Source organism: Mastigoproctus giganteus, chromosome 4, assembly GCF_048544385.1.
Source record: "Mastigoproctus giganteus isolate SK-2022 chromosome 4, ASM4854438v1, whole genome shotgun sequence".
In the NCBI taxonomy this organism is placed as follows: domain Eukaryota; kingdom Metazoa; phylum Arthropoda; class Arachnida; order Uropygi; family Thelyphonidae; genus Mastigoproctus; species Mastigoproctus giganteus.
The window spans coordinates 127,598,055-127,625,014 of NC_143578.1; the positions used below are offsets into that span (position 1 = coordinate 127,598,055).

A 26,960-nucleotide genomic window follows, 5' to 3' on the forward strand; every position below is an offset into this window, starting at 1 on the left:
TTTGCTATCTAGAAAGAAGTGCTTAAAGGAAATACAGAATATAGATATATTCATATCTATATTATTTGTAAAATAATAAGAGGAGTTTACTTCAATATAGTATGTAGAACACTTCCGTATGATACTCTCCAGAAATTAAAATGAAAAAATCAAAAAACTTACATTAGTAACAAATAATTTTAAAAAAAATTAAAAATCAATTTAACCTAATAAAACTCAATTTAACACAATTAAAACTCAATTTTAACAAAAAAGTGTTAATCGACGCATGCAGCCTCAGTTCGTGCTTCTCGTTCAGCAGCATCAGAATTAGCTTTTCACGCCGTTAACGAAAAACATACTTTTTTATTTGACAATTATACGTGACTGTTAATTGCAGAAACCGTAAAAATTAAATTACATGAAAATTCTGTTAATGTTCGTCGGCCATATCTTATCTCCGATTCATGGGCTTTTACGCGCATGCGCGAAGACTAATAATCTCTATTTAACTTTCATGCGCAACATATTCGGTAATTTTCTTTCGTGTGATCACGACATGTGGTTGAAAAGCATTGTCAGCTTCAGGAAAGAAAAATCGTTTTGCAATTTTTTCATTAAAATTCTTTTAATTGATTTTCTTATTTTTAATTGCGTTAAATTGAGTTTTATTTTGTTAAACTGATTTTTTTATTTATTTAATTTTTTAATTATTTGTTACTGTAATGTAAGTTTTTCGATTTTTTTTCGTTTTAATTTCTGGAGAGTATCATACAGAAGTGTTCTATGTACTATATTGAGGTAAACTCCTCTTATTATTTTACAAATATTGATATCAACGAATTGAACATCACAGCTTTGGTTCATAATGTCTGTTTTATAGAATATAGATATGAAGATAGATAAATTCATATCTATATTCCATATTTCCTTTGGGTTTCAAATATTATGTATTATGCCAACATTTGAAATCTGAACATAACTTTTGTTTAATTCACTGTAAGTCATATCCATGTGCTGAGGTCATCACTCCTAGATACATTGAAGAATGATATGTGCAAATTATTATCACAACAGTTTTAAAATCTTCCACTTCTGTTTTGGAAGCTTAGGAAGTAGTCTACCAAATCAGACTAAACTATAAGAATAATTTTGATTTAGTTATCGACATTTCTTATGCCAAGGTTGTGGAGAGTAAAAGAAGAGGAGAAGATTATTTTCCTTTGTTCATTGAGGAAGAACTTTGTTGCTGCATGTGACTATTGGTGTATCATTTTTGAACTTGCTCTGTTTTGTGGGTAAGTTTTCCACTACTTGGTATCATTAAATGTTAGCAAAGTTCTGTCAGTTTCAGTGTGAAAACTTACCAGATACTATTTTGAAAGAAAAAAAGAATTGATGTACTTTAGTTGGGGAACTGACAAATGCACAAAGAAGTGTGAAATATAACAATCATCCTAAGTTGTGCATTGGCATTCTAACAATGCCTCAGAGCAATGCTGTGTGATAGAATATTCTTTAAGGTGAGAAAAAAGTGAACTGATTTCAATCTTCTTTTCTGGCATAGTTATTGAAATGCTTTGTCAGCCAAATCTAGAGAGGAGGACCATTGTTATGCACAGAATTATGACCCAACATTTCTGAAGAGGGCAAAATCAATTGGTGTCTTACAGAAATCCATAGACAGGAAATTCTATGTAAGCTAATGTATGAAAGCATGCTGCACTGTTAACTAATCCTGCAACTGCATTTTCATATAAAATGTGTATGTTGTCAGTGAAGTTTAATTTCTAGCATGGTGTGAACCTACTTTCCTCCTGCTTTTGCAAAAAAAATCTAGTTTGTTTTTTTTTCACTTATTTTGGTGGAAAAATCTCCTCTTTAATGTAGAAGTAAGATAAAGCGAGATAAATTTATCATTAGCATTGGCAATGCTAGAGACACATCATTGGCAACTAATGTAAGAAAAAGAGTAAATCAGTGTACATCATAATACACCGACTGTTGCACATAGAAGACTGCTGTACAAATTTGAATGGTATGGCATTAAGGGCAAGTTGCTGTAATGGATAAAAGAATGGTTGAGTGGGGGACGGCAGAGAGTGGTAATAAATAGACCCTGCTCTATGTGGACTAATGTTATTAGTGGAGTCCACCAAGGTTCAGTGTTGGCCCAATTTTTGTTTTGTGTATTTATTAATGATATCGATGAAGATATATCAGGCTTAATGTCCAAGTGTGCAGATGATACAAAGGTCGGCAGGGTTGTTAATGATAGTAACGACCGTATGCTACTGCAGCAGGATCTAGAAAAGTTAGGTAGATAGGCTGAGAATGGCAACTGAAATTTAATATTGACAAATGCAAAGTACTACATATGGGTAGCAGTAACCCACGAGAAACGTACCAACTGTATGATACTACACTCAGAGAGGTGGAGAATGAAAAAGACCTGGGAGTAATTGTGCAGTTGGATATGAAGTTCTGAGCAATGCAGACGGGCTACCAGAGCAGGTTATGGAGTTTTGGCAATTATATATAGGAATTTTGCTAACAGCGACAAGCAGGTGATTATACCTTTGTATGAGGCAATGGTCAGGCTACACCTTGAGTACTGCATACAGGTCTGGAGGCCTCATTTTAGGAAGGATGGAGAGTTGCTAGAACGAGTACAAAGAAGAGCAGCAAGATTGGTGAGAGGAACAAAGGGGTACTCTTACGAAGAAAGGCTTTAAGTTTTGCAAGTTGCAGCATCTGGAGACTAGGCACCTGTGAGGTGATCTGATTGAGGCATATAAGGCCTTGAATGGTTTGAGCAGGCTCAACGTTGACAGAATACTTCCGCTTGCTCAGACTAAGAACCCGAGGGGGCACAGATTCATATTGAGGAAAGATAGTTGTTGAACAGATGTGTAGAAGTTTGCCTTTAGCCAGCAGGTAGTTGATTGCTGGAACAGACTTTCATCTGTTGTTGTCGAAGTTGATAGCTTAAATAAATTTAAGTCTGAACTAGACAAACATTTGGAGTGACTGGATGGGTAAAATGGGGAATTTTTTTTTTGACTGATGCTGTATATGCTTGCTTTCTTGCATCATATGCCTCAACTAAGGCTAATGCTAAAAAGATATTCCCAGATTTGCAACAACTTATTAGCATTAGTTGAGACATATGATACAAGAAAGCAAGCTTATAGAGCAGGGATGGCCAACAAGGTGATTGCGGCTTTACTTTCGGTCGATCACGACGAATTTTAAATATATATAAAAAAGTTATTAGTCAAAATCTAAATATTATTATTATTATTATGCACTCCACTGCATAAGCTTATTACAAATCCGCTGAACCACGTAACTACTCTTGTTGCCACGCAGCTGCTAGTCTTGTCTAGTGAAAATTCATGCAGTTACATTGTGGAGACCATCGTGTATGTGTCGAATTCTTATTTAGCTTACTTAATATTAATAACTGGACAGTACTTATATGTTAATTTAATACCCTTTGATTTAAAATGAATACTACAAAAAAGAATAGAACGTATCATTTTCATCAAGAGTGGGAACTAGAATACTTTTTTGTAATGCTTCCGTGGCTATACCCAAAAAAGGAAATTTAGAAAGGCACTTCAACACACTCCATGGTAAATACCAATCGGATTATCTACCTAATAGTGACTTTAGAAAAAATAAATTAAAAGAATTTAAATCCAAATTATTCGCACAACAAAATTTCTTCATTTACAATCTAAAGCAGTAACTGCAGCATTATTTGAAGTGAGCAGTCTTGCAAAAAAAATGCAAACCATTTTCTGATGGTCAATTCATCAAAGACGCATTTTTAGAAATAACAGATTCTCTTTTTGAAAATTTCAAGAACAAAAATGAAATTAAAAGTGCTCTTCAAGATCTGCAATTATCTTGAAATACTATGATGTGACGCATTGAAAAAATTAGTAAAAATATGAGGGAACAATTGCGTGCTCATATTGCTAATTGTGTGTCCTTTTCTTTACAACTGGATGAATCTACGAACGTCAGTGACACAGCTCAATTGCTCGTTTTTATTCGTATGATGTTTGATGATTCTGCCATTAAAGAAAAACTGGGTCTTGATATATTTAATGCATTCAAAAATTTTATTGAATAACTTAAGTTGCCACTATTTAAGCTCGTATCAATAACAACAGTCGAAGCTAAAGCAATGACGGGGCATCTCAACGAATTCATTGCATTGTGCCAAATGAATTCCCAGATTTTTTGAGTTACCACTGTATCATCTGCCATCAAGTGTTAACCAGAAAAATATTAAATACTAAAAGTGTTAAAGTGTTATGGACGTAGCTTTAAATATTGTGAATTCCATCAGAGGACTCTTCAAAGGAGACTTTTCAAAATGCAACTCGATGAAAATGAACCAGATCTGATATTACAAACAGATGTGAGGTGACTGAGTCAGAGCAAGTTTCTACAGAGATTTCAAAATTTGCTGAATGAAATTAAAAAATTTGTTGATCAAATTCAGATTAGCAGCAAAAATTACAGAGTGGTTGTGTGAGCTGGTTTTTTTTGGCAAATTTCACAAGTAAATTAAGTGATCTGAATTTGGAATTACAAGGAAAAAAATAAAAATGTGGGTGACACGATTAGTAGTATTTCTGCATATAAATATCAATTTTCACAATGGCTAAAGATCTCAAAGAAAAAAAATTCAATCATTTCGCAAATATTAAGATCATTTGCAAAAATATCCTGTTTTTGAATTTAATAGTGAAAAATGTGTTTCTGAAATTGAGAAACTTGTTGATTTTAAAACCAGATTCAGAGATTTTAAAACAATTGAAGAAATTGTTCAATATATTTCTTAACTATTTAATGTCGACTTAGATACGAAACAAATTGTAGAAAAAATCCCCGAGATTTTTCACACGCAGAAAATATTACTTGAAAATGAAATTATTACATTACTAAATGATACCTTCTTAAAAGCCAGATCATCAGAAAAAGACTTTTGGAAACATGTTTGCCAAGAAAAGTACCGAAATGTAAAAAAATGTATTGAAATTTTAAATTCCTGTTTTGCTTCCATATCTCTATGTGAATCGGTCTTTTTGTATTTGAAACAAACAAAAACGAAAAATCGCTCTACTCTTACGGACTTGCATACAAAAGATTCTTATCACAGTATATCCCCAATTTTGAAAACTTGGCAGATGACATGAAGTCACAAACTTCACATAAATTAAAAATTTAAATACATGTGAATTTAAAATAAGAATTCTGAATTGTATTTAATTTTAAAATTTATAAACAACATTTTTCAATGTGTTGATTAACTTTTTTACCCACGTGCAATGAAATTCTTGAGATGGTAGATCGCATCACAAATTAAGTTAGTCACCCCTGTTTATAGAGCATCAGCCAAAAAAAAAAAAAAAACACTTCCCATTTCACCCATCCAATCACTCCATGTTTGTCTAGTTCAGTCTTAAAATTATTTAAGCTTTTACTTCCACAACAGATGGAAGTCTGTTCCAGCAATTAAAGGCAAACTTCTGCACATCTATTCTACAACTGTCTTTCCTCAATTTGAATCTATGCCACATCAGGTTCTTAATCTGAGCAAGTGTAAGTATCCCATCAGCCATGGGCCTTGCTCAAACCATTCAAGGCCTCGTATACCTCGATCAGATCATCTTGCAGGTGCCTAGTCTCTAGATGGTACAACTTACAGAATATAAGCCTCTCCTGGTAAGAGAACCCCTTTGTTCTTCTCACCAATCTTGCTGCTCTTCTTCTTGTTGCCCTTCTCTGTACTCATTCTAGCAACTCTACATCCTTCCTAAAATGAGGCCTCCAGACACATGCGTAGCCAGGTGGGAAGGAGCAGCAGTGCGTAGCACACGCTTTTTAATTAGAATGGGGTTCGAGCCCATCACCACCAAATACGGAGGATGCGGAAAGTTCAGGGAATGACCACCGCATATTCCCGGAGCAATATGGCCTTAGTTTAATGCTCTTAAAAACCAAAATAACTAACTAACTCCAGACACATGCAGTACTCAAGGTGTGGCCTGACCATTGCCTTATACAAAGGTATAATCACCTTGTCTCTGCTAGCAAAATTCATATATATCATTGACAAAACTCCATGACCTGCTCTGACAGCCCATGTGCACTGCTCAAATAACTTCATATCTGACTGCACAATTATCCCCTGGTCTTTTTCATTCTCCATATAGCTGAGTGTAGTACCATACAGTTGGCACGTTTCTCTTGGGTTACTGCTACTCATATGCTGTAATTTGCCTCTGTCAATGTTAAACTTCAGTTGCCACTTCTCAGCCCATCTGTCTAACTTTTCTAGATCCTGTTGCAGTAGCATACTGTTTTTAGTGTCATTAACAACCCTGCCAACCTTTTTAACATCTGCAAACTTGGACATTAAGCCTGATATACTTTCATCGATATCATTGATAAATACACAAAACAACAATTGGCCCAGCACCAAACCTTGGGGCGCCTCCATAGCCAGGTGGGCAGGAGCAGCAGTGCGTAGCACATGCTTCTTGATTAGACCGGGGTTTGAGCCCATGAGCCACCAAATACGGAGGATGCAGAAAGGTCAGAGAATGACCACCGAATATACCCGGAGCAATATGGCCTTAGTTGCTAATGCTCCTAAAAATCAAACAACAACCACCGAACCTTGGGGGACTCCACTAATAACATTAGTCCATGTAGAGCAGTGTCCATTTATTACCACTCCCTGCCCTCTTCCACTCAACCATCCCTTTATCCATTGAAGCAACTTGCCCCTAATGCCATACTGCTCCAATTTGTAAAGCAGTCTTCCATGTGCAACAGTATCAAAAGCTTTCCTGAAATCTAAGTATATGATATCAAAATTATTTTTTGCATCCAGTTCCTTTGTGATCACGTCGTAGTATCCAATCAAATTGGTCAGACAAGACTTCCCCTTAACAAACCTGCGCTGTGTCTGAACTATTACTGCAGTCTTGTCTAGGTGATCCTGCATCACTTCTTTAACTGTGACTCCATTATTTTCCCTGGAACAGAATTTAAGCTAACAGGTCTATAGTTATTTGTGTCATCCTTTGTACCCCCTTTGTGAATTGAAGATACATTTGCACATCTCCAGTCCATGGAGACCTCCCCTGAATCTAAAAGTCAATTTGCTATAAATAGTAAAATTGGAAATGTGGTTCCCTGATTGTAAGTGACAAGTTTACCATCTACATTCTCCTGTAAAATTTTACAATTAGTTTTCTCTTTTTATGACTGTTAATTCAAGTGTATGAGATCTGAGAGGCTGTTGTCATTCCCCGAGGTCTTTAACCTAGTGGAGATATCACACTCCATTGTGCAATGCAGTACAGTTCCATTCAGCTGCCAAAGCCCTGCAAATCAAAAATATTGTAAATGATAAGAGCAGACGTGATTAAAAAATAATAATAATAACTTTCACAATTTTCTAATAACCTGACTAGATTATTACACAATTTTCTAATAACCTGACTGACTGGTTATCAGCCAGACCAAGAATTCCTGTTCTCATTGATGTATTGTTCAGATCAACAATGTATGAGCTCGGTGAAAATAAAGTATGCTTGTAATAATGGCATCAGTTAGTAAACTTTGAACAGAGTTATAAATGGAAAATTTTACAAAATGGAATATTCATTAATCAAATATCTTATTTTTACTAATCGAGTATGTACATAACATTAGTGATGCATGTGATGAACCAATGTGCTCCAGTCCATTCCGAGTTCTGGCTGAAAATCCTTCTCACTTATTTGGCCATCCAGGATTACAAACAGAATTGTCATTTGTAGTTGGTTGCTCACAGCCTGCTTGATTTTTTTTTCAAAGATTACAGTAGCTATCAGTTTCATCTTGATGATCATCCATCTCTGGTCTTCTATTTGCTGTGACTTGAACAGTTGAGAACTGTTCCAATTACTTCTGTACATTGTCATGTCTGTCTTGTCCTGTACATTGTCATGTCTGTCTTGTCCTGTACATTGTCATGTCTGTCTGTAGCTTTGTTACTTCATAATATGCTCGCATGATGAATGTATTAATTGCCATGCTCCACTTCACGCGCTTGTTTCTTCTTCCTTACTGGGTGGTCTTGCCCTTCAGTTGTGTAGCCATGTGGGAGACAGCCCCATTCGCCCCACTGTCATCTGCAGGAGATTGTCTCCGACTTTTCGAATCGCTTCCTCAGCCTAAGGCCTGAACGCGAGTGACTTTATCCTGCACCACACTCAGTGCAGTATATTCAATATGTCTACTTCTCGTCTTCGTCAAGCGATGGTGGCAGACCTGTTTTAGCTTCAACTTTTGCATCCATTGGTTTTTGCAGCCTAAACCATCACTTCAACCTTGGGGAAGGTTGGTCCAATGAAGCAACTTTTGTGATTCTCCCCCCCCCCCCCTTCATGGTGGGATTTAAACCTAGGTCCGTGATACAGCAGTTTGGCATCATAGCAACTGGGCTAGCCTTATTATTATTACCAAAGCCTTTTCTCCTTTTATGTGATTTTTCGCCCTATGATGGGTACTGGTATCAAGTGCATGAGGTGGTTGGTTGTGCCCGGTTACTATTATTAGTATTATTACTGTTGGTCAAGGATCTCTCTCTACAAGTGATCAGGATTGCAGCTTTCTGTAGTTCCATGTAAGTGCTCTCCAGAAGGCTTATTGTTGCTAGGTTCTTATGGAGGCTCTTTGACACCATGCCAGTAGTTACACGATAATCTGTATAGTTGTTACTTGTTCCATATGCCACATATCTTTGACTTTCTGTCTTAGGTGTGAGTACTTCCTTTTCCCCATATATTTTCTGGAGGTTGCTGGTGTTGGACACCACTATGTTGATCAGATAGGTAGCCATTTCCTTCTTGTCGATGAGAGTTGTCTAGTTGTGTAGGATTGTCTTGTCCATTATTATGGCACGGTCCCAGTATAGTCTGAGTAGAGGTCTCTAGTACGGCCTGAGGCTCATACTTGTAATATGGTAAACTTACTTTGATAGGCTGGTGTTTTTGCACTAGCTTCTGATGTATTATCCTAACCACCTGGTCATGTCTATGAGTGATCACCCCGCGTACTGTGGTGATGTGCTGGATTGTTTTAGGGGCCAGGTGACATCGTCGATGTGTGTTATCTGTTACTCTGGGTCCTTGGCAATGTATTTCCTGGTGTTGATTACCTGGTCTTCGATGGCGAGTATATGAATCCTTTGGTCTCTTATTATCATTATTATTATTAGATTACGATTTATTAGTTATTTCATATATCAAGAGCATAATAAGATATATATATGAGAGGACCTGTTCTAGAATGAATTGCAATATAATTCTCAATGGTATAATATGTACTGTAGTTTTTATATGTTTTATTAATAAACATATAAACACATGTTTTAATAAACATTGATGAAATTAATGCCTCTAGTTGTGGTGATGGTATTTGAGTTTGTCTCGGGTGGTGGTAATAAAATAAATTAAAAAAAAAAAAAAAAAAAAACTGAGGTAATCATTATGGTTCTACTTTTAGGGCATTTTTAAACTGCGTATATGTAATTCTTATAAATTTGTGTCCTCCCCAAACCAGCTGATATATCAAAACAGTTGTATCAACATGTTTGCTTGTTTGTTTGTCCTTTGGTTTTAGGAGCATTAGCAACTAAGGCCATATTGCTCCGGATATGCGGTGGTCATTCCCTGACCTTTCCACATCCTCCATATTGGGTGGTGATGGGCTTGAACCCCGGTCTAATCAAGAAGCGTGTGCTACACACTGCTGCTCCTTCCCACCTGGCTACGGAGCCACCATCAATGTATTTAAATACACAGTTTTTTTTTTTTTTTGTTTTTTTTTTTTTTAATTTATGACACTGCCACCCACCCTTTGCTGGTAGACATATTCAAGCAGTTGTTAAAACTACTTTTTTCCATCACACCCTTGCAGGGATCATAAGCAATTGAGTCCCTCTAAATTGACTTTAGGACAATTTCAAACATTCAAAGAAAAGCAAAAGTGGCAAAAAAGTAGATGCAAATAAAATTAAACCTTTCACACTCTTACAAGATTTTCCCCATCCTGTTAGAAACCACCTGCTGCAGCAGTGAGGCATAATAGCAATGACAATTGTTTGAAATCACTTGAGAATGGAAGATGTAAACATGTACATAGTGTTGTACATTGTGTATTAACAAGTTATGACACGACATGGTATAAAATCCTTCAAAGTGTGAAAGGTCTTTAATTTTATTAGTTAATAGTATAAATGCTTTTGCTTTTCTTTCAAATATGTGTAAAATTATCTTTACTTTTATTAAACCATCACTAGATATTCCAAGTCCAGTTATTGTTAGCATTATTTCATTTTTAGAATGTAGTTGATTCTGAAGTGTGACTTACCAACTTGCTGTTCAGTTTTCCTATGTAAATTTTCAGTGTATGAGAGCCATTTTCATTAAAGTAGACAAAATTGACAATAATGGCTTCAGTTTCTAGTAAGAAAAGAAAATTTGCTGATGAACAGAGTATTTCAGGAGAAAAGGACTGATCAACAATTTTTTTATTGAATTGAAAAACAGGCTTTGTTTCATATATAATGAGTCAGTATCTCTTATGAAAGAGTTTAATGTTAAAAGCCTTATAATGCATATATTTGACGTATTCAAGGACAGTTTTGCAAAGATAAACTGTCTGCAAAGTAAGTTTTTGGATCAGCAGTCATTCTTCAAAATTAAGAACTCCCAGGCAGAATCCATTGCCAAGGCCAGCTATGCAGTGACAGAATTCATAAAAAAAAAAAAAAAAAAAAAGTTAATTCCTTTCTGACAGCAAATATAGCAGAGTGTCAATTTTCCAAAATCAGTTTATCTCTTCAAATGTATTGATGAGTTGGCATCCAGTGTTGAGCACACCCTAAAATTGAAAGCCACTACCTAATTCAAATTTTATTCATTGGCACTTGACAAAGATATGGATGCCACTGATAAGCCCAATTAGCTTGTTTTTTATATGGTGTCAATGAATATTTAAACAGAACAGAAGAAATGGCTGCCCTAATCCTACTGAAGGACACAATGAAATCCAGTGATTTTTTTATGCGGGTGTCAAAGGCTACTTTAACTCAATTCGTCTAAACTTCAACTGCATGTAAGATGTGATTACTGATGGAGTTTCTGTTATCATAATAACATGAGAAGGTTTAGTTAACTTAATTGAAGGTGGTGCTGCATAAGTTGGATATAACTCACTAATGAGATATCACTGCATCATCCAGCACCAGGAGATTAAAGGTGTCATGTCTGTTATGTAATAAAAATAGTAATTCATTCAGTCTAAATTTCTCCATCACAGACTGTTTCAAGAAATGCTCAATGCCATGGACACATAATTTGGATACATTGTTTACTATTCTGAAAGTTGATGGTTTAGCCATGGGAATATTGAAGCTTGTTTTGATCTCAAAGGCAGAATTCACACTTTCATGAAACTGAAATGAAACCCAGTAATTCAGTTTGAAGATGACAAACTGATGTGTGATTTTTGCCTTCTTAGTTCACATAATTCTTCATCTAACAAGGTGAATACACTCCAAGGGAAAGGCCGGCCTTATAAATGCAATGTTTGATCACATCATGGCTTTTGAAACTAAACTTCATTTGTGGGAATCACAGTTAAGAGTGCAATTATGCTTACATTCCAACTCTGACAAACTGCAATCTACATAACTCTGTAAATGTGTCAGCATGATTTTGGTGGTATTAAAGGAACAATGCTATTCAGGATTTCAAGAAAGAACAGTTGACAGGCCTTTATAAGAAATATGTCCAAAAGAAAGATACTCCTGTATATATAATCCTACTCATTACATCTTCAGCAGTTCATATGTCTGTGAGTAAGTGCTTTCTAGGATAAAACATGTGAAGTGTTCTACAAGATCCCATTTCACTGATGGCCATCTTGATAGTTCCCTCAGAGTTGTTACGTCTTTATTTACATCTGATATAGACTATCTTTGTAAAAAAATAGTACCAAGTTTCACATTGACTTTTGAAAATATCATTTGGTGATATTTAATTTTTCTGTATTTCTTTCCTGTATTATACTTTTATTGTTTTAGGGGCTCACACCTAGGGTCCTGAGCTCTATATCATCATTCTTCTCTTTCTTGGTGATTTCCTTCTACTTCTGATTCTTGTTCTCTTTCTCTCTCTCTCAGGGTAATTCAAATTTTTTTTTTTTTTTTTGGCTGGTGCAGCACATAAGCCTCAGGCTTCCTTGCACCGTATGGCTAATAATAAAATAATAATTATAATTATATTTCTGTATTTATCTTCCTAAATACTTTATATTATTAGCATCATATAACAATTGTGAAGTATCTTTAAGTTTGATTATTAAAAAAGCTTAAACTGTAAATATAAATGTTGATCAACAAAAAATAGTCCTGTTTTTAAAAATGCATAAATTAGTAGTAAGGGGTTTTTTTTTTGTTTTTTTTTTGCTCATGCAGCAATCAGCCTTCATTTTATCTATTTTGGCCCTTATAATGCAGGGCATACAAACTGTACAAATTGGAGCAGAATGGTATTAAGGGTAAGTTGCTACAATGGATAAAAGGATGGTTAAGTGGGAGAAGACAGAGGGTGGTAATCAATGGGTGCTGCTCTTCGTGGACTAATGTTATTAGTGGAGTCCCACAGGGTTCGGTGTTGGGGCCACTGTTGTTTTGTATATTTATCAATGATATTGATGAAGGTATATCAGGCTTAATGTCGAAGTTTGCAGATGACACGAAGGTTGGCAGGGTTGTTAATGACAGTAATGGCAGTGTGCTACTGCAACAGGATCTAGATAATTTGGGCAGATGGGCTAAGAAGTGGCAACTGAAGTTTAACCTTGAAAAATGCAAAGTACTGCATATGGGTAGAAGTAACCCCAGAGAAACGTACCAACTGTGTGGTACTACACTTAAGGTGGTAGAAAATGAAAAAGACCTGGGAGTAATTGTGCAGTCAGATATGAAGTTTTCTGAGCAATGTAGACAGGCTGCTAGGGCAGGTCATGGGGTTTTGTCAATGATATATAGGAATTTTGCTAGCAGGGAAAAGGAGGTGATTGTCCCTCTGTATAAGGCAATGGTCAGGCCACGTCTTGAGTACTGCGTACAGGTCTGGAGGCCTCATTTTAGGAAGGATGTGGATTTGCTTGAGCGTGTACAGAGAAGAGCAACACGATTGGTGAGGGGAATGAAGGGATCCTCTTACCAAGAGAGGCTTAAGTTCTGCAAATTGCAGTGGCTGGAGACTAGGCACCTGCGCGGTGATCTGATTGAGGTCTATAAGGCCTTGAATGGGTTGAGCACGCTGAATTCTGATGGGATCCTCCCACTTGTTCAGAATACGAACCTACGGGGACATAAGTTCAAATTAAGAAAGGATAGATGTAGAATAGATGTGCGGAAATTTGCCTTTAGCCAGCGGGTGGTTAATTGCTGGAACAAACTTCCATCTGTCGTTGTGGAAGTTGATAGGTTAAATAAATTTAAGGAGGAACTGGACAGGCAATTGGAGGGTATGGTGTGATTTTTTTTTTTTTTTTTTTTTTTGGCTGATGCTGCATAAGCTCCTACACTGCTTTCTTGCATCAAGTGCCACTACTACTACTACTACTACTACTGTTATGGATAACCATAACAGCTTGAATGCCCTGCATTATAAGATTTTTTTATTTTATTTTATTTTATTTATTTATTTTTTTTTTTTTTGTAGAATGATCCTGCATTTATTTGTCTTTATTAGTAGTATTACTTTATATAAGTGGTTACTCAACTGACATTTTAATTTTGGGTATAAATAAAATTTAAAAAAAAAAAAAAAAAACTATTTAAACACCACACAGTGGCCTTATTTCAGTTTTTCGTCCCTTCTAGAATTTAACAATGCTTAGCTTGAGAGAAAACAAAATCAAGGAACTACCAGCTGGAATAGGAGAACTTATCCAGCTTGTTACATTTGATGCTTCCAATAACCATTTGAAACATCTTCCACCAGGTAAGTTTTTTTTTTTTTTTATGTAGAACTTACAATATTAAATTGGTTTCAATTTCAGGCCCACTTAATAAAATTACTGTTTACTTTCCAAAAATGAGGATCTGGACTGAGAGCACCAGTGCTGCCCTGCCTGTGGGTTCATTCCTCTTTCCTATTTAACCTATATTTACAGTCCAATATTAACCACACTTTACATTGGGAGGGACTTATATGGTATCTTAATGTGGGTGTTTTATTTTAATCCACTCTCTTAAAATGAGATCAAAAAGACTCCCTTGTTTACCACGTGGAAAGAGGTGAAAAGTAAGCTTGAATAGTAAGATTCATTTTCATTCACATGGTTAAACAACGGGAGAGGTGTTAACAATTTCATTGATATGTTTATCACACAAATAATAATGGATATCATATTTTTATAATTTTATGTGAACTTGAACATATAACCTGTGTTCAGAGCTAGGTTACATTCACTCATTAAGATATCTGTCTGAACAGACAAAAGGCTGGGATGTATGTTTTTTGTTTACCATTACTTATATTCCCCTAAATGCTGAATCTTTTATTTGTAAAATTTGTTTTTATTATAAAATTATTATTATTATTTTTTTTTTTTTTTCAACTGGAAGCTGCATGTTAGGATTTACATAATTGGTCTCATTCTTCATTGCTTGAAATATCTTGTGCTGTATTTTGTTGAGCTCCCCCATTCAATTTGTTCTCTTATTATGCCCAACTTTCATCGCTTACAGACTGCACAGTTATGTGGTACCTGTTAAAGGCCATCTGAAAACATTTAACCTTTCCTAATCCATTGCAAATCAGAAAATAGTGTCATTGTTTTTCAGGTGTAGTCATGATACCACTCCCAAATTGAGAAAAATAAAGAGAACAGAAGGGAAGGAGAACAGCAGTGTGTATGTCAGATAGGCCTGCCAGTCATACGAGATTAAATATTAAGTTTAAAAATTTTTAATTTAAACCTAGAATTTAACGGTGCTGAGTTTGAAAGAAAACAATAAATGGATTATGCTGTAATAGAGAAATGTAACTCATCTAGCTTGTTATATTTCTTGATTACTGTGTTATTTTGGATTTGAACAGTTTCTCAGGCTTTTTAATTAATTTACTTTTAGCCTACTTTTTAAAAAAAAAGTGAAGGAGGCTAAACAGTTATGAAAGCATAAAACCATGTAAATAAATCAATAACCATGTAGTTTACTTTTTATTTATAGTTTTGCAATTGAATGTAATAATTTGATTATTCATTTAACTTAGTTTGTGTTCTTGGCTTTTAATTTTATTATGGTTTTATAGATTTTGATGTGAATATTTTAAAGTAGTCAGTTTTGCCATTGGATTTTACCAGGATGTACTTATTTAGTAATGCAACAAGGTGACAAGGTGACTTAATTGTCTTGTGTGTTTAACACTTTGAAGGTTTTTTTTTTTTTTTCCCCCCACACTTAATTTTTCTGTGGTTATTTTCATTGTGTATGTTTTACTAGAAGTTGACCCAGTAAATAATAAGACTTTCTGGAATTAACTATGTTACTTTAATCATCTATATTTAGTACTGTATGGTACACCATAGCCTAGTGGTCATGAGGGTACAGAAATGCATGCTCTTTGAGTAACAGTGGGTCAAGCCTTGGTGACTACTAAATATGTAACTGTTTCTTGTATTCTCTCTCCACTTTGTAAACACCACTGATGAAGTGGTCATCCTGAAGTATAAATAAAATATTTATTTACTTATGTAAAGCATAACAGAGAAACTAATATGGTCTTTTATAATAATATTTCAGAGTGACCTCTAATCCATGTGTTCATTCTGGTGAAAAAAAGAAATTAAATGGTTGGAAAAATTGTTTAATTCTTTGTTCAACATCCATTCTTATAATTTTTTCCAGTTTTCTTGGAAGATTTCTGGAAATTGTGTCTTTTACAGTTAATTTTATTTCAGATTTCAAACAGGTTTGTGCTACGTTTTTAAAATAAATATAGGTATTATGATTGCTCAAATATATACATTCCAAATTTATCTGTATGAGATCAAGGCAGCTGTTAGATGGCTATGGCACTGCTCATATTTAGCCCAGAGAACTCCAAGTGTGAAAAACAGTGGAATTCAGATTATCTACATCACATGAAACATTAGAGCCTCTTTTGTTTATTATTTTTTTTTTTTTTTGAGGACACTACGCTGCATTAATTAAACTAATTTATTTTCGGAATTTTACAAGACATTAAAAGTAATACCATAAATTTTCATTATGCTCTGTGTGCCTTCTCCAGTGATTATCAAGTAAAATATTTAATAAATGGGAATACCTAAAGAGCAACTAGTCCGGAATGTTGGGATCAAGGAATACAACAAAGTAACTTCATAAGCTGATATAGTCTTACTTGCATTTAGCATTAGTAGAGGCATATGATGCAAGAAAGCAAGCTTATTCAGCATCAGCCAAAAAAAAAAAAAAAAAAAAAAAAAAAGACACAACCACTACTCCCATTTCACCCCTCCGTTCGTTCGAAATACCTGTCCAGCTGAGCCTTAAATTTGTTTAGGCTATCAACTTCAACAACAAGTGATGGAAGTCTATCCTCAATTTGAATTTATGCCCTCTCAGGTGATTATTCTGAGCTAGAGGAAGAATCCCATCGGTATTGAGCATGCTCAAGCCATTCAAAGCCTTATACACCTCTATCAGATCACCTCGCCGATGCCTAGTCTCCAGACTCTGTAATTTGCAAAACTTAAGCCTTTCTTCGTAAGAGCAACCCTTTGTTCCATTCACTAATCTTGTTGCCCTACTCTGTACTCGTTCCAACAGCTCTACATCCTTCTTGAAATGAGGCCTCCAGACCTGTATACAGTACTCAAGGTGTGGCCTGACCAATGCCTTATACAAGGGAATAATCACATCCCTATCCCTGCTAGAAAAATTCCTGTATATCATTGACAAGACAGCATGAGCTACTCTTGCAGCCTGTCTGCACTGCTCAGAGAACTTCATATCTGCCTGCACAACCACCCCCAGGTCCCTTTCATTCTCTACCACTGTCAGTGTAGTACCACAGAGTTGATATGTTGCTCTGGGGTTGCTGTTTCCCATGTGTAGTACTTTACATTTGTCAATGTTAAACTTCATTTGCCACCTCTCAGCCCATCTGCTCAACCTTTCCAGATCCTGTTGCAGCAGCATAGCATCAGTAGTGTCCTTAACAACCCTGCCAACCTTTGTATCATCTGCAAACTTGGACATTAAGCTTGATATACCATCATCAATATCATTTATAAATACAGAAAACAACAATGGACCCAACACTGAACCCTGAGGAATTCCACTAATAACATTAGTCCACGTTGAGCGGTGTCCATTGATTACCACTCTCTGTCTTCTCCCCCTCAACCACCCCTTTATCCATAGCAGCAATTTGCCTCCAATGTCACACTGCCCCAATTTGTGTAGCAGTCTTCCATGTGCAACAGTATCAAAAGCCCTTCTAAGATCCAAGTAAATAATATCAAAGTTATTCCCTGCATCCAGTTCTTTTGTGACTGCATCATAGTATCCAATCAAGTTGGTCAGGCAAGACTTCCCCTTAACAAAACCATGCTGTGTCTGAGCTATAACTGAAGTCTTGTCTAAATGATCCTGCAGTGCTTCTTTAACCAGTGCCTCCATTAATTTTCCTGGAACAGAAGTTAAGCTCACAGGTCTATAATTACTTGTGTCGCCCTTTGATCCTCCTTTGTGAATTGGGGTCACATTTGCACATTTCCAGTCTATGGGTACCTCCCCTGAGTCCAAAGAAGCTCTCATAATTATGGCTAAGGGTTTGCTTACTTCCTTTGCTGCCTCCTTTAATATAACTGGATAGATCCCATCCACCCCGGGTGCCTTTCTTGTGTTTATCTTCAACAGTTTCTCCTCCACTTCATTCCCAGTTATTTCAAGATTCTGTAGCTTACTGCTAGAGTTGAATACACCTCTGGCATTCCCCTTGCTGAATAACTCCTCATGTGTGAATGTTGATGCAAAATATTCATTTAGTTTGTTAGCTACCTGAGCAGGATCATCAACAGTTGACCCATCAATATCAAGTGGACCAATCTGATTCATCCCCTTCCTTCTAGAGTTTACATAAGTAAAGAACTCTTTGCTGTTTTTCTTTGCATCCCTTGCCAAGGAATTCTTGTAATCTGCCTTCGCCTGCCTAACCTCCTTTGTAACTTGGTTGCATATCAACTTGTATCTATCATAGGCTTCTGTGTCATGTGTTAATTTGTACGTATCCCATGCATTTTTCTTCTCTGCCATATGTCTCATTACTTCATCTGACAACCATTTAGGCCTGAACCTTGAACAATATTTCTTGGTTGGTATGTAAAGCCTGGTAGCTTCCAAGATTAGTCCCTTGAATGCTTCCCATTTTGAATTTGCTGTTGGTAACATCATCAGTTGGTCCCACTGTATAGAATTTAAATACTGTCTCAGACCATCATAGTAGCCTTTACGAAAGCAAAAACCGTTCCCTTTACCTCTGATGGTAGTTACCTCCTTGAGTAAATCCCACTTCAGCACACTGTGATCACTGCCACCTAGTGGTTCCTTTATCTGCAGATTCTTAATGCATGAAGAATCACTACTGATAATCAGATCAAGAGAATTACTCCCTCTAGTTGCCTCCTGAACATGCTGGTGTAGAAAACAATCATCCAATAAATCCACAAAAGCCTTGCTAGTGTGTGAGTGACCAACCCACAAATTCCAGTCAATAGCTGGGAAATTAAAATCTCCCATTATAAGACTTTGATATTATGGCCCACTCTATTTCCCTGTACAGTTCCTTATTATACTCATCAGAGTCATTAGGCCTATAGCACACTCCTACTCTCAATTTTGATCTCCCAATGCTTATGTCACACCAAACTGACTCAACACTGCACTGTCCAGCGATGTCGACTGGCTTCACTTCCTTGGTTTTTATGTGTTTCTTAACTAATAGCATAACCCCTCCCCCTTCCTATCCTGTCTATCCTTTCTGTAGACGTTGTACTCCCCAAATTGCAGTTCTGCATCCCTTATATCTGTGTGACACCACGTCTCTGATATCCCAACAATATCTGCCTTTGATGTTTTGAGCAATACCTCAAATTCATCAAATTTATTTACTAAACTCCTAGCATTGGTGTGCACGCAAGTATACCTGCACCTGTTTCTATTCTTAGCTACCCTAACACAACCCATGTGTTTACTTGTACCGCAATGGCTCCCAGCAGTCTCTGAAATACCATGCATCTTGTTTTTCAGGCTTCTGCTCATTCTAATAGAAGCAGTGCAAGAATCTCTTTCACCTCTGCCAGTGGCTACTGTCAATCTATTGGTCTTTGTCTCCCCCCAAGCTAGCAGTTTTCCGACCCACCTAACACTGCCTCGATAGCATCAGCAAATATTCTTGCACCCTTTCTATTTAAGTATGCCATCCCTGTAGGAGAAGCAGTCTCTCCTGTTAACAAGTACAGTCCAGGCTGAAAAAAAAATTCTACCCCTTGAGCCTTGCACAATCTTTCCAGGGCCGAATTGATCGACAAGGCTCTCATCATATACTCCCTCCTATCGTGTCTGGGCAGAATTGCAGACACTTTCAAATTCAACCCTAATTCTCGGCTTTTGTTCAACAGTGACCTGTACTTGTTAAGTAATTCTGCCGGTCTCCTACTCTTAATATTATTAGTGCCAACGTGTACAACTATATCACCTTTTGTGCCCTTAAAAGATGATATTCGCTCTACAACGTCATCAACCTTTGCCCCTGGCAGACATACCCTGGTCCTGTTCCACCTATCTTTTTTACAAAGCATGTTCCCCGTTTCCCTGACAATAGAGTCACCAACAACTAGGTTGTTTTTGTCTTTCACAACAGAAAACTGATTCAATCCACTTTTGCGAACAACATAAATTGCATGCAATCTATTTGACATATGAAGTCTAGATCCTGGACTTCATATGTCAGACCTTACCATCATGATTGCCAACATCAGATTTTTAGGATTAATCCTCGACAGTAAGTTATTCTTTCAGCACATTAAATTTGTATGTATACTACCTGTATCAAAAAGCTGGACATAAGTCTTTTATCTGTCCTGTCTTGGGGAACAGATTGTGCCTTTTTTGCTGCTCTTATATGGAGCATTGATTAGATACCATTTGTATTACAGGGCTCCAATCTATGATTCTGCCTGAAGGAGTGTCCTATGCTGGCTCAGTCCTATACAACACGATGCATTATGAATTCCACTTGGTGCTTTTAGGACATCTCTTATTCATAGTCTGTAAATTGAAGCTCACGAGCCCCCCTCTGTACCTCTGCAAAAAAACTTTACTACTTAGCTATACAGTAAAAATACAAAGTTGCTGTCAATATCCTATTCAGCCATACCTAGTAAAATTAGACCAGCAGGCCCACACCTTTCTTAACTAACACAGAGTTGGAATGTTCCTTTATTTCAACAGGCAATGAATTACTCTCACCCACCTTGGGTTGTCCATCCTCAACTGACACATTATCATCAGTATTGGAAAAATATATTGACACTCAAGGTGAACAACTCCATGCAAGCCATATTCAGAACTGTTGATTTCATTCCAGTATATACTGATGGCTCCAGATCATAATTCGACTATTGGAGCAGCTGCAGTGGTTCCTCTGCTATGATTCTGGCTTCACTTCCACCTTAGTGTATAGCAACTTTTCAGCAGAGCTGTGTGCAATAAAATTAGCTTTAGAAAATCTGTTCTCTCTAAGTTTCACCTTCAGAGTTCTTTGTATTCCCTGTAGGGAACAGGAAGAACAGAGAAGAGGATGAACTTCATTACAGTGAAGAAACATTACAGAGACACAGATCTCAGATTGACAAGGATGCAATTAATAAAGTGGGGCATGGTTTTCCGCTCAAAGTGAGGATTTTATTCAAGAGGCCTGAAAGAGCTTACCTACAATGGAAAAAATGTTAAGCTCTAGAAGGTATCTGCATAGAAAAGGATGAAATTGCCAGCCAAGTTTCAGAACCCTAACTCAAATATTTCTAGGCGAGGGTAAATACTTACTAACCACCCCTCATATTCTGAAATCAGTGCTATGCACATGCCACAGTACCTTGCATTTGTCAATGTTAAACTTCAGTTGCCACTTCTCAGCCCATCTGCCTTATGCTACGAGGATGTCAATGGTACTTGAAACTCTGCTCTCTTGCAGACAATTTTCAGAATACATCCCTATAGGGCCATCAGCCCAAGGTCTCAACTCATTTGTCTTATACTACAAGAATATCAACTGCTATTCGAAACTTTATCCTGAAGACATGTTTCAAATTTTGAATGAATTAAGTTTGTCTCTTCAGTAACCACTGAGAAATGTTTTTCACATATGTAGTAAAATAAACAGGTTTAAAAAGAAATTGAGGTTATGGGTTAACAGACACAACTGTTACAACAATCAGAGACAATTGCTTTGATGTTCTTGATGGATTACCAGAGATGAATAAATGAGGAAGAAGAAAAGTTGGTTTGAAGTCAGGCAGTAAAAGAATGTTGACTGATTGTGGCATATGTTTGGACTGCCTTGAGAGAGAGAGTGGAAATTACAGAAGCAAATTCGGAAGAACAGTGCCCAGGAAAGTATCTATAGAAAAGGCATGCAGCAGAAACAGCATCTATGAGACAGAGTGTGGAGAGATTCTGTTAGAGGTAAGTCATTAATTAGTCTAAATGCCCTCTTTGATTGGAATCTAGAAGCCTGAGAAAGATTTTGGGAATACTACCCCAGATGTGGGAACAATATTCCATGGTAGGGTGGAGTTATGATTTGTACAGAGTGAACAGCTGTTTAGAACAGCACTGAGAGCAGAAGAGAAAACCCAGTTTTTTTAGATGCAGAGGAAGCAATATTTGTAATGTGGTTATGCCAAGTGATTAGAAGTCTGGTATGGATATATGATCTTGCCAATACAGATATATCATTTTGCCTAGAAATCAAAGATAACATAGGAGCAGAGGAATCCTTTTGTGAGATATAAGACAGGACTGAGTTTTAGGATTGCAATCAACTAAGTTATCTTTGCCGCACTGGAAAAATACCTGGGGGTCAGCATTTAAGGAATTGGTAGTGGATATTTGAGAAATTGAAACTGTTTGTGCAGGGCAAGGTTTCTCAAACTGGAAGGTAGAATGCAATGTGCTATCATCAGTAAAACTATGGATAGAATTTCCACTCAATGGAAGAAGGTCATTAATATACAAGAGGAAAAGAGTGGGAGAATGAACTGAATCTTGGGGAACACCAGCATTAGTGGAAAAGTAGGCCTAAATGGATGTCAGATGAACTAATGAGACTCATGGTAGAGAAGAAAAATGCATGGGGGGTGCATCAGGAGACACAGATGCCTATGGTAGATATAAGATAACCTGTAATAAAGTCACAAAGGAGGTTAGGCAAGAAAGGGCAGATTACGAGAAATCTTTAGCAAAGGATGCAAAGAAAAACAGTAAAGACTTCTTTACTTATGTAAACTGTAGAAGAAAGGTGATGATTGGTCCACTTGACATCGAGGGTTTGATTTTTGATGATTCTGCTCAGGTAGCTGACAAACTGAATGAGTATTTTGCATCTACATTCACACATTAGGAATTCTGTAGGGAATTTTTTTTTTTTTTTATGAGAACCCCAAACACAAGAGGTATTATAACCTATAGTACTTAGTACCGTGCTTGGGTTGGAGGTTGAGAAGACGAAAGAAGATATTTGTTGATATTGGACTTGAACTTCTGTAGATTGTAATTTTCAGGAAATACGTATGAAGGAAGGTTGTTCCAGAAAACGGCAGTTGAATGAATAAATGAGGAAGATGAAAAGTTGGTTCTGTGGGTTTGAAGTTGGACAGTAAATGGATGTTGGTTGGCGGCAGCACGTGTTCGGACTGTTTTGAAAGAGAGAGCGGGAATTATAGAAGCCAATTCAGAAGAACAGTGCCCATGGAAGTATCTGTAGAAGAGGCATGCAGCAGAAACAGTGCGTCTATGAGACAGCGAGTGGAGAGACTCTGTTAGAGATGAATCATAAATTAACCTAACTGCCCTCTTCTGAATGGAATCAAGAAGCCTGAGAGAGGTTTTGGGGGCACCACCCCAAATGTGGGAACAATATTCCATGGCAGGGCGGATTTGCGATTTATACAGAGTGAGCAGCTGTTTGGGAGAAAAGTAACGCCGAGAGCGAAAGAGAAAACCAAGTTTTTTAGATGCAGAGGAAGCAATATTTGTAATGTGCTTGTGCCAAGAGAGATTAGAAGTGAGGATAATCCCCAAAAGAGATATATCATTTTTCCTAGAAATCGGAGTATCACTAAAGATAAGCATAGGAGCAGAAGAATCCTTTTTGCGAGATATAAGACAAGATTGAGTTTTGGAAGGGTTGAAATCAACTAAGTTGTCTTTGCCCCACTGGAGAATTACCTGAAGATCGGCATTTAAGGAATTGGCAGCAGATTTTCGAGAACTTGAAGCTGATTGAGCTGGACAAGGTTTCTCAAAATGGAAAGTTGAATGCAATGTGCTATCATCGGCAAAACTATGGATAGGATTTCCAGTCAATGGGAGAAGGTCATTGATATACAAGAGGAAAAGAGTGGGGGAAAGAACTGAACCTTGGGGACACCAGCATTAGTGGAGAAGTTCGAAGACAGAGAGCCATCAACCATCACCCTCAGTGAGCGATCAGAGAGAAAACTGGATAACCAATTACTAAAAACAGTTGGCAAACCATAAAATGGAACTAGTTTAGAAGACCTTTATGCCAAACACGATCGAAAGCCTTTGAGATGTCAAGAGCAACTACTTGTGTTTCACCGAACCTTTCCATTGAATTAGTCCATAAATGGGTAACATAAGCCAGAATATCACCAGTGGATCGACACTGACGGAATCCATACTGGCGATCGTTGATCAGATGGAAGGTTTCTAGGTAGTTTAAGAGTTGGCGGTTAACTGATTTCTCCATTACTTTAGAAAGAGTAGAAGTAATTGCAATGGGACGATAATTGGATGGGAGGGATTTGTCACCCTTTTTAGGAACTGGCTGGATATGAGCAAATTTCCAAGCAGAAGGAAAAACACCTTTGGAATAAGAAAGTGAAAAAAGGCGGCAAAGAATAGGAGTAAGTTCAGGAGCACAGGTTTTGAGAACAAGTGGAGAAATACCATCAGGACCTGGAGCTTTCTTAGCATCAAGGTTCATCAAAATCCTTCTGATATCCTTTTGACGGAAGACCACAGGAGGCATTGAATGGAGCATGTTAGGAATGGTGGGAGGTGTTTTACTAAGATCATTAATACATGAGCTCGAAGAAAAATGGGATGCTAGCAGGTCAGCTTTATCCTTGGCTGAAGTGACAACAGAACCATCTGGTTTGGACAGAGGTGGGAGCAGAGATGGGCAAAAGTTGCGGCCAATAGCTTTGGCAAGAGACCAGAATGCTCGGCTACCATTAGGGCAAGAAGCAAGTTTTCTACTCCTTGCCTGTTCAAACTCTAGTTTGGACTGATTAATAACTGCTTTACAATTGTTGCGAGCTTTGGTGTAGGCAGAAAATGAAACTGAAGAATTAGAAACAAGCCAATTACGATATGCAACATTCTTCTCTTGGACAGCCTTAGCACATTTATTGGAAAACCAAGGTTTAGATAAAGGACGAGATTTTAAAGTGGAGTGTGGGATAAAGGATTCCATTCCTGCAAGAATAATTTCACTGACACGATCTGAGCAAAAGTTGACATCAGAAGTTTTGAAACAGTAATCAGACCAAAGAAAAGAAGAAATGGAGGCCAGAAGCTTATCTAACTCTAACAGGGAGCTAAATGATTTTTTATAACTGAGCAAAGTGGAGGAGAAATTGTTGAAATTAAACATAAGAAAGGCATCTGGGGTGGATGGGATCTATCCAGTTGTATTAAAGGAGGCAGCAAAGGAAGTAAGGAGGCCCTTAGCCATAATTATGAGAACATCCTAGGGCTCAGGGGAGGTCCCCATGTATTGGAGATGTGAAAATGCATCCCCAGTTCACAAAGGGGATCGAAAGGTGACACAAACAGTTACAGACCTGTTAGTTTAACTGCTGCTCTTGGGGAAAATAATGGAGTCACTGGTGAGAGAAGCACTGCAGAATCATTTAGACAGACTGCAATTATAGTTCGGACACAGCATGGATTTCTTGAGGAGAAATCTTGTCTGACCAGTTTGAGTGGATACTACGATATGGTCACTAAGGATCTGGATGCAAAAATTAATTTTGGTATCGTATACTTGGATTTTAGGAAACCTTTTGACACTGTGCACATGGAAGACTACTGTACAGGTTGGAGCAGTGTGTCATTAAGAGCAAGTTGCTGCTATGGCTAAAGGGATGGTTCTGTGGGAGAAGACAGAGTGGTAGCAATGTTATTAGTGGTGTCCTCCTTTGGTCCTCTTTTAGCCCATTGTTGTTTTCTGTCTTAATTAATGATGATGAAGGTATAGCAGGCTAAATGTTGAAGTTTGCAGATTATACAAAGGTTGGCAAGAACGTTCATGACAGTATGCTGCTGCAACAGGATCTGTAAAAATTTATCCCCCCCTCAAGTCTGTGTGCCTGAGGGGGCATAAATTCAAATTGAGGAAAGGCTGTTGTAGAATAGATGTGTGGAAATTTACCTTTATTCAGTGGGTGGTTGATTGCTGGAACAAACTTTCATCAGTCATTGTGGCAGTTGACAGCTTAAATAAATTCTGTGCTGAACTAGACAAACTTTTGGAGTGACTAAATGGTGAAATGGGAAGGGGTTTTTTTTGGCTGATTCTATATAAGCTTGCTTTCTTTCATCATGTGCCTCTATTAATGCTAATGCTGAAGTAAGAAGACAAGAGTGCTGTCTACCATTACCCACAGTGAGTGGTCAGAGAGAGAACTGGATATGCAATCACAAAAAACAGTTGGCAAACTTAAGATGGAAGCTTATTTAGAAGATCTTTGTGCCAAACATGATCAAAAGCCTTCGAAATGTGAAGAGCAACCACTTGAGTTTCATGAAATGTTTCCATTGAATTTGTTCACAGATGAGTAACTAGATAGTATGAATCAGAGCTGTACTACTCAATATGTTCTACGTTGATAATAATATTAGTAAAATGATAAGAGGAGTTTACCTCAATGTAGTACGTAGAACCCTTCCGTATGATACCCTCCAGAAATTAAAACGGAAAAACCGAAAACTTACCGGTACATTAGAGTAAAATATAAATAATTAAATAATCAATTTAACACAATTAAAAATCAAATTAAAACAATTAAAAATCAAATTAATGCAATTAAAAGAATCTAACGAAAATATTCAAAACGATTTTCCTTCCTGAAGCTGACAACGCTTTTCGACCGTATGTCGTGATCACAGGAATGAAAATTACCAAATCGGGTTAAACCTGATACTTAAATAGAGATTATTTGTCTTCGCGCATGCGCGTAAAGGTCCACGCATTGGAGATCAAATGTGGCCGCCGAACATTAACAGAATTCTCGTGTAATTTAATTTCAATGGTTTCTGCAATTAAGTCGCGTATAATTACGTTGAACGTTAAGTATTTTGCCTCGTTAAATAAAAAAGTATGTTTTTCGTTAATGGCATGAAAGGCTAATTCTGACACTGCCAAACGAGAAGCACGAACTGAGGCTACATGTTGATTTACACGAATATTAAGAGAAAATCGGGTCGAACCTTGGTAAGCCGAGTCGCAATCACCGCAAGAAATGTTGTATACCAGATCATTAATTTGTGTTGCGAACGCTGA

At 37.0% G+C, this 26,960-nt stretch overlaps 1 protein-coding gene across 3 annotated transcripts in view; it reads left to right on the forward strand.

Annotated features, from left to right (window-relative positions):
- The window catches only part of LOC150087051 (uncharacterized), a 521,728-nt gene that overhangs the window by 286,952 nt on the left and 207,816 nt on the right, over positions 1-26,960 (forward strand). For all 3 annotated transcript variants that reach the window (XR_016546863.1, XR_016546862.1, XM_090371782.1), the window contains exon 6: positions 13,958-14,078. Coding sequence is in view for 1 of the 3 variants with exons in the window: in XM_090371782.1 (XP_090227908.1) it covers positions 13,958-14,078 (121 nt within the window). In the remaining 2 variants the exon portion in view is untranslated. The remainder of the gene's footprint in view (positions 1-13,957; positions 14,079-26,960) is intronic.